Consider the following 9,256-nt stretch of genomic DNA (forward strand, 5'->3'; position numbering starts at 1 on the left):
ACCGATAACCCTACTCTACAAGGTTCACCCTAAACCGTATCCCCGAGCACCACATCCAAACAGCTTTTAAGCACCTCCAGGGTTGGTGGCTCAACTGCCTCCCTTTGCAGCCTATTCTAATGCCTGACCACTCTTTTCTGTGATTTTTTTGCCCCTAATATCTAGTCTAAACCTACCCAGTCGCAGCTTGAGGACATTCCCTCTCGTTCTATCACTAATTACCTGTGAGAAGAGACCAGCAGCAGCTTCTGCACAACTGTTTCCATCTGAGGAGGGCGTTTTACTGAAAGAGAAAAGACGATGCTCAGATATTTTTGTTTAAATTCTTTTTATTTTAATGATGAAAATGCCCAATAAAAGTCAGATGTGTCATTTTTGATCAGCAGCAAAAAGACAAAGACCAGCCCTTTAAGTCAGATGCTGTAAACTGACCTTTGGAGGAAAAGGAGAGGTTTGAGCAGTTTTCCACAAATGCTAATGGCCTAGAAAACATGTTTACCCAGGGCTGGGGGAAGGCTGCTGTGCTGCTACCAGCTCAAAATGTCCGGAATGACACTTTCATTCACAGATGTCTTTCGTCTGTGCCTCAGAGGTCCGGGGTCAAAGCAGCACCGGCAGGCAGGTAGGCAGGGGCGAAAGGTTTGATCAGTCTGTGATGGCTCCGCTCGCTCTGCATTTGTCTCTGAGGTATTGCCGCCCGGGGGGGACAGTCGGGCTCTGGTCCTACTCACTTCCTATTATCCATGTGACTTGTCTCCGCCACGCTGGAGTCACTTTGATTTGCCTGATGTACTGCTTGACAAAGCTGGGTGATGGCTGAGAAGTGGATCCAGCTGCTCTGAAACGCGCACACCTGACATGCCAGTCCTGGTGCGGGCACATCATGGGGAGCGTTTTTTAATTCAATGTAATTTATGCATTCTTGCAGTCCTGTGTGTGCCTGGCCTGTCAGCCAGTGCCTAGATGAAGGCTGACAGTTGTCATCCAGGGCCTGAAGGTAGCCTCACATAATGACACATTAGACATACTAATGATGTTTTCTTCTGGCATAATGTTTTCTTCTCAACTTTCCTCTCTCCTCTCTCTCCCCCTCTCCGCCCCCCTCCTCTTGACTACAGGGATGCTCAGGACACAAACACGCCAAGGAGACTGCGTCTGCAGAGAATGTGGAAAATGCTTTACCCAACCCAGTCACCTCAGGACTCATCAGAGGTCCCACGCAGGTATCTTTTCACACGGTCTTTCTTCTTTTTCCACTTGCATATTTTCAGACCCGGCTAACAAAACGCCAAGAATTATGTGTCACAGACGGTGTTAACCTAAGTAACTCCAGCACCTCAATCTAATAGACAGGGGGTTTATTGTTACGACTATTGCTCTTGTTCTCCGGATATTGCTTACCTGATCCCTGCTCGATCTCCATAAAACTGCAATGCATTTAAGAGAAGTCTGTTTGCAAATGTTTTATTTTAATTAGAGAGTAGGGTACTCAGAAATGAATATGCTAATGAATTCTGTTGCCACCAGCACAAATTGAAATCAAAGTACCCCTTTCAGCACAACATAAGGCTTTGTTTTGCCTCATCGTGGCTGCTGACAGGAACATTTTTTGTGGGAAACAAGATTTTTTTTCCACAGACCGGTCAGCCCTAAAATGGGAAATCCAGATGTTTTAACCTGGCACAGTCTGTGGGTAAGGCTATGGGAGGCTAAAGCCACTGGCATTGAGAGACCTCCTGAGCATTGCATGAGACAGTAAGACTAGCAGGTTCCTCCTGAAAAGTGTGAATGATGCATACATAAGCCAGTCTGATGCAAAATGACAGAGGCCAAATGGTAAGTAATGCAAGAAGAGGGTCCCTTTACACATACACTGATAATTAATGTTGTCAGTGATTGCTTTCTTCAGTGCTGAAGTCTGAATTAAAAAGGGCAGTGGCCCTAGGCTGCCATTAGCACACTCTCTTACAGTAAGTGTTACGGTAAATTGGTATTTTCCGGCCACAGGCTAGTAGCTGGTGTCTTTTTTTGAACGTGGTTAATCTGTAATGGTCTCAAATAATGTACACACACTAACGAAGCTTGAATGTTCATCTGTTAACAAGCCCCCTTGTTCCCACAGTGGTATTTGAGTCTAATGGACTCCGAGGTACTGAAGTTCACACCACCTCCGCAGATGCCCCAAAACAAGTATGTTTTACAATTAATTGGATGTTTGGTTTTTAATGTGGTAGCTGGGAAAAAAGTTGCGTGGTGATACTCATCACTAAAGCTCTGGTTTATAACATGTATAAGTAATAATGGTGTTTCTTGATTTTTTTTTTAAGGTTTTTTTTTTTTTTTTAAGCTCTTAAATTTTTTAAGCGCTTTACCAAAGTCTGTTATATGGAGAGTCAGTTGGTTGTAAAGCAGGTAGTTAATGTTTAAATAAGCATCTTACCAGCTTACTGGGGACTGGGCAGAATAGACAGCTCTGTAATGCACAGTGATATGTAGTAGTGAGATAGTACATAAGGAATTTGTAGAAATAATCTACTTTTACAGCTCACACATTTTCTCCTGCAGCAATACAATTAGTGCTTAGTCTGTATTTTTCTGAAGAGGATTCATACCTTGATGTCCTGTATCTGGCCTTTGAAAGGTTCTAGTCCTCCAGTTTCAGTGGACTCTGTGTGGCAGTGTGCTTTCCTGTTTCTAGTGCAGTTTCCTGTATTAAAAAAAACACTTCTCAACACTCTGAATTAAAATTGCAAAGCTGTTGCATAGAAAACTGTTAAACCAAATTTGTTGCATAGATCTTAGATCTTTCAAGACCACTTTCATAACCTGGACCTTTCCACTCCGTCTTCCAGCTTGGCAAATGGGTTTCAGGGCATGCCTTAGCATAGGCAGCTTTCTTTCATTGTGAAACTGCCTCCAGCATCATTCACTTTTCTTTTCATCCATACTTACAGTTGAATTTTGACTACAGCACTTTTCCTGTCCTCTAGTCTCTTACTAAATGATTGCAGATGGTTTTGGCCATGCTCAGAGAATGCAACAGGGAAGTTTAGGAGCTGGTTTCTGGTAAACATTCTCACTGGTCACCACCACATTCATATGCCACACCCTTCATGGAACCTCTTAGTATCTTCTGTGTCGCACTACATGGACAACCCAATCACTGCCAGCAGGTCTGAGTTGTCATAAAACCATAGGAATGGCCAACAACTCTCTTCATAAAGTTTTCAAGATGGCATAGCACTACAATAGTTCTTGAGTGTTTGCTTTGCTATTTTTAGACAGTAGCAGCAAAGTTATGAATTATGCTATGATTGGAGAACCAGATGAAAGTGTTCTCCTTATGATGCTTATCTAATAAAATTGTGCAAAGACATACCTCTCAGCAGAAGCATGTGACAGAGTGAAACACCACAGATCTGCAAACTAGCTCAACTTGTCTTTGGTTCTCATCATTTTATTAATGTAGATTTAGTAAACATAAGTATCGTTAAAATGCTCTTTAATCTTTTCATGCTCGTTGTTTTATCTCATGTTGAGATTAGGTTATGAAGACATCTGGGCTTTTTCCCTCTAAAAGACAAAGTAAGGTCAAAGCTGGAAGTACATTTCCAAATGTACTTGTACATTCTGAAGTGACCATAGCTATCTAAAAGAGAGGTGTGGCATCTCAGTCCACATCTTTACTCTTTGCAATTCAGGTTATATTACTGTACAATAAATTGACTCATAATCTTGTCTTCCTAAACTACTGCCGTGCCAGAATTTATTGACCAGCTTCTTTCACAGCAAATGTAGTTTGCTCTTAAGTTTCAGTCCATGTCTGTCTTCAAAATATTTGATTAAATTATAGCATCTCTCTATAGTACAGTAAAATACTGGGTAGGGAATAGCTTCCTGAACTGCTTTGTTTTTTGCCAGTATTTATTTCACAAAAACACTTCTCTAGGAGATAGTTCCCTTTCTTTTGTCTTGTTTGCTTCTCAGTATCAGTTAGTCAGCATCTGTGTCAGTTAGGATTATTCAGTTGTCTGCTGTTTTGCTTGTTCTTATGGTGAGCAAGCTTTGTGCTCCCCCAGTAGACTCCACCTGCACAGTCCCTGGGCGTTAGGGAATACTCTCACTTCTACCTGCATCTATAGGGGCCTTTAGAAGCACAGGAATGAGCTCACACGGAGAACAATGCCTGCAGCATTCTGGTAACATTATGATTTCCCACTTTAAACATTGTCACTCTGTGTCTTCATTTCTTTTCTTAATTGGGGACAGATCTATTCAGGAGAGTTTATGGTGTAAAGTCAGTTCAAGTTACAGAAGTGCCATACACATGCTCCGAGCAAGAAACAATAGTTACCATGTACAGCAGCTTTATTTTAATGCTAAGTGGAAATGATTCACTTTACATAATCTTTCCTCCTCAAAGGTAAAATATCTTCCCCCGAGTAGACTGCTGAAGAGTAAAAATATTAACATTAGTATTTCACAGTTCCCCCATTTCCATCAGTAGTCAACCAGAAGACCATCTCTAAAGGTTTCCTTTATGAAGGAATGTTAGGTAGGGCTTTTAGAATCCCTCAGCACAGAAGCTTGTAACAGTGCTACACTACATTGCTGTTTTCTCACAGAGCGATTCTAATTTCATGTGTTAAAAATAGGGTCCACAGCCAGGCTTTTTTCAAAACTGAGCCAACTGAATCTATAGTTAGATGTCTAAATAGGAAACCTACTTTAAAATAGTGAACCACCAACAGGAGATGCAGGTGTTCAGCATCACTGAAAAGTAGGTCACATATAGGGGTGTGTACAGAAGACCATTCACACTCAGTTTTGATAATATTAGCACTGGGCTGTGTTTCATACTCTGTTATAAGCACCAATGAAATATAAACAAGGTGTAGGATACAACATTATTTACTGTGGTGTCTCACTTCTATATGAAAACTTTAAAAAAAAAGGACATTTTACATCAAATTAATATCCCAGGAGCTCTGGAATATTTCCTACTTTTCCCTTTCTAAAGGACTTTAAAAAAAAAGCTCATTATGTACCCCAAGTCAATACAATCTGTGCAAAGTCATCTAGATTCCCTTGAAATGCTGCCATATTAAACACACTGAATATTCTGAATATTTTTGTAAATGCTAAATATCCCAATATATCCATAATTAAGCTTGCTTATCCACAATGAATATGTATCTTAATTTGGAATACACTAAGCAGCATCTAAAGACCTGATTTACTAAGCCTGAATTCAGGGAGTGCACTTCCATTGCTTATGCACAGCAAGGCCAAAGCTGGCTTCCCTTTGGAAGGGTCCCTGTGACCTCGTGTACCTCGAAGCTGCTGCAACTCTCAAAACAGAGCTCTCCTAAAGCATGGGGGGGGGGGGGGGGAGGTGGATTTTAGAGGCGCTGCAGAGATGCTGCAACATTGCAGCCAGAAGCCCAATTCCTCAGTGCATTCAGTGGCACAGGAGTCAGTCTGTAGTGTGTGTTTGCAAAATGGTGATAGCAGTGGTAGCAATTTCTAATACAAATGCCTTCTGTTTAACTTCTGCTGCTGCATTTTTAAAAGCATAGAGAAATTTGGCCTGCTTTAGGAATGCAGTTTTTCCTCTATCAGTGCTGTGTCAAACAATATACCCTAAAAATTGTAAAGGAAAAGAAATTGGATGTTCAAAAGGAAGAATTCTGTCTAATTGAGAGTGCCTATGTGTGAAGTGTATTTGCATCTCCAGAGGGAGAGGCACCAAGTTCTCTGCCTTTTGTGTGAGTGAAACAAGCAAAACTCTATAAACTCCAGCTGTTACCCTCTCTAGAAAACTATCCTTGCATTCACAGAGAATAAATGAAAAGCTATAGACCAGGGGGGAAAAAAAGAAAGAATTGTTGATATCATGGGTATATCTGGCTGAAGCCTTGCCCATACCAGAAGGCAGTGATGATCCTTTTCGGTGAAAGCTTTATGGACAACACAGGTCTTATGCCTCGTTCATGGAAAAGAGAGGTGTGTTATAGGTTGTGTGTGATGCGGTAAACCACCTTCAGTAGAGTATCTAAACCCTTAATTTTATCCACTCTAAGTACTTTTAAAATAGTTCCTGTGGTGCTCAATACCTGAGATGGTGTAAATGTGAATAGTCAGAATCTGGGAGATTGATTGGCAAGAACCATCAAGAAAGCACTACGCTGATAATACATGAGTAAAGGAGCCTAGGGGAAGGGCTGGAGGCATGTCACCTCTGGTGTTTTTACGGTCCAGCAACACTACAGCCCTGCTTGTCCTAAAGCAACTTTGAAGAGAAGGGGAGGAGCAGAAAAAATCCAACTCAACAGATGAAAAAGTTACTTAACGCATTGGTTTATGAATTTGGTTGCGTTGGGGTTTTTCTGCTTTTGGAATTCTAGCGCTGTTTGTCAGAAGTCCTGTTTATGACATTTGTACATAGGAAATGTCTTGCCCCACTTCCTTGCAGAGTTTCGTCTAAAGATCATGATTAATAGTTCAGTCCTCATTATTGCAAATGTTATTTTTAAACAGTTATTCTGAGAACAAGAATTCCATTAATCAAAATAATAGATAATGAACAAATAAATGGCAACCTAATTTGTCTCGTTCATACATATGGAGATTATAATGCAAACAATCAAGGAATCACGGAGACTGTTGTGCTGGCATCTGAGAAATATGCATGTGCTATGTGTCTGTTAGTTTATGAGCATTACAGACAGGATTAGCAGCTGTAGTTCTCATCCCAACACTCTCCCCTTGCCAGCAAACCAGAGTGATATCTGTGCTCTGACCCGATCATCTCAACTTATTTCCGTGTCATGCAATAACATGTCTCTGATGCATTAACACACACACAAGTGGATATTTTCCTGCTAACTCTAAAAGTTGGTATGAAAGCTGCTTTTGGCATGGAAGCTATAGTTTTTGCTTGAAAAGAGATCTGTTCTTTCTCCCCTTTAAAATGATGAAAGTGAAGAAAGCCAGCTGTTTAAAATAGAAAACATTTCACTTCAGGAACAGTTTGATCCAGTTATGTATCAGCTAGGTCAAAATCCAGCAGCCCCCTTGGGCCAGTGCAAACACAAGGGGGTGAGCCACTGGGTGGGTTTTGTTAGGCATGAAGCTCAGGTGCTTCTGAAAATGGGAGGACAGTGGTGCATCAAAGGAGTCCACCCACTACCCAAACACCTCTGCAGCTCTGCCAGGTGGGAGGAGGTTAGCCTTTTCATGGTTTCTGGTGCTGCACGGTCCATGGTTGGGTGGTGTCCAGACCCACTTGGCATGCTTCTACCCACCCCCAGCACCCCACAGGCTGTCCATCTCAAAAACGTGCCCCTAATTAACCCCCTCTTTTCAGTTCTTACCCAGGGAAACTGGGACAAGATGGCCTGCCATCTCCTCCCCTCTCTCCCTCCCTCCTCCCCTGGCTTGGCAGAACCCTGCTGTGCTCCCCTGTGTACATAGAGCCGGTTCAATACGAGACATTTTAATGATGAATGCCTCCTCCCGGAATTGTGGCTCTGTCTCTCAGGCATGATGCAGCCGGGCAAAAATGTAAAGCATCTTTCTTGGTTTACTGCAGGAAATTCAGCATCCAACTAAGGAAGTTTTATCACATCTCTCATTCAGTTACTGTTTCCTACATTTCAAATATACTGTGGCCTGTACAGCAGCTTTTTTTTTCTTTAATTTTGTTGCAAATCTTTCTGACTTTAAACCAAACTTTGACTGGTAAATGTCATGAATCTCGGGCCAGGTTTAATTAGGAATTTTCTAAATCTATTAACAAAAGAGATGCACTTAATACATTATGTCAACCAGAGCTGGGCTTTCTTTAGCTATTTCGAGGGCTGCCATAGGCACAGCTTGAAACTTGCTTGGATTTTACATGGGTGCCGTATTTTATGTTGCATTAATTTAAAATGGTCTGTTTCACTTCATCAAGACTTTAGCTTAAGGATAATGCATTTATGTAAGATTAATCTTGCCATGTTGTCTTAGGATCAGGATTGTAAACTGCATTGTTCCGACAGTGATGTTCTAAATGTCATTTTAAAGCTTTTCTTGGGAGCTGCAGGCTCCCACTTATTCATGATGTTATCTTTAATTTCCCTCGATTTTAGAATTTCCCTGCTATTTTTTTCAACATGGTAATTATTCAGTAAAATTGGCTGAAAGAGAAAAATAAATGGAATGTAACAAAGGGGAAGAAGAGCTGCCTTGGCATTTGACAGACCTGCACAAGAATTCCGTTTTTCTTCTTTTAGCTGCCTCTGTGACTTCAGCCTTTTTTAAAACGCTGATCCAGTTATGAATTCTTTTTGCCTAGCAAGAAATTCCACTTTTTGGAGGCCTCTTCTTCCCCTCCCTGTTCTCAGCCTTGTCTGAACTGCTCTATCAGACAGTATTACTTCCTCTTCTAGTCCATCAGGGACTCTATGTGGACCTGACACACTTTGCTCGTGCTGGAGATGCTAAAAAAACAAAAAGAAAGAAATCCCCAAAACTTATGATATGATGCGCCAAAACGATTCTACATGATGCTAATAAAGGGTAACGAACGCCAGCAGGGCTTGCTGGAGGGTTGCGCATGGCAGCAGGGGCGAGAATGAGCTTTTCCCTATGTCATCCTTCTTGCAGGGGAGAGACCACGGCGGCGCAGAGGTCACCCACACGCTGCCTCTCCGGAAGGGAACCTAGAGCTGCAGCGGAGGAGCCCCCAGGCCGGCGGGCAGGGCCGGCAGCCCCCTGCGCAGGGCCGCAGAGCAGCCTCCTTGCCAGTCGTCGCCTTGCCTGCAGCTGCTGCGCAAGACCGAGCCCAGCGCTCTGCGAGGAGGGGGCTGCCTCTGCGCTGTTAATCTTTCTTAAATAAATGAAGATGCTACACAAGATATATATAAATTGACGTACTAATCAGTCCCATGGTTCCTTATTTCCTTTATAATAAACAGTAGAGTTGGCAAGCACTGTGGCAGCACAAGGCATCTATATTAATCAAGAGAAGTTTGAGGCACTGGAAAAATTAAACTTTATGTGATTTGGACAGCATGAAGAAGTTAAGCACTGTAACGAAAACCTCCCTGATGCTCACAATGACTATTTGATACGTTTGAAAAACAGCAGTGGCTTCGAGGTCCGCAGAAGTATTAATTAATGAAACTGCCACTGCCTGTCATGCTGAAAAGCAAATTAAAAAAAACCCCAACAAACAAAATCGAGGAAGAACGGGGGAGGGGGGATGCAG

At 42.1% G+C, this 9,256-nt stretch overlaps 1 protein-coding gene across 1 annotated transcript in view; it reads left to right on the top strand.

Moving 5' to 3' along the window:
• The window catches only part of ZNF516 (zinc finger protein 516), a 112,334-nt gene extending 103,529 nt beyond the window's left edge, over nt 1-8,805 (top strand). The window contains exons 4-6 of the mRNA XM_064150126.1: nt 1,119-1,223; nt 2,123-2,190; nt 8,653-8,805. Coding sequence (XP_064006196.1) covers nt 1,119-1,223; nt 2,123-2,190; nt 8,653-8,712 — 233 coding nt within the window. The 3' untranslated portion in view covers nt 8,713-8,805. The remainder of the gene's footprint in view (nt 1-1,118; nt 1,224-2,122; nt 2,191-8,652) is intronic.
• The last annotated feature ends 451 nt before the right edge of the window (nt 8,806-9,256 follow it).

Source organism: Pogoniulus pusillus, chromosome 10 (assembly GCF_015220805.1).
Source record: "Pogoniulus pusillus isolate bPogPus1 chromosome 10, bPogPus1.pri, whole genome shotgun sequence".
Classification (NCBI taxonomy): Eukaryota; Metazoa; Chordata; class Aves; order Piciformes; family Lybiidae; genus Pogoniulus; species Pogoniulus pusillus.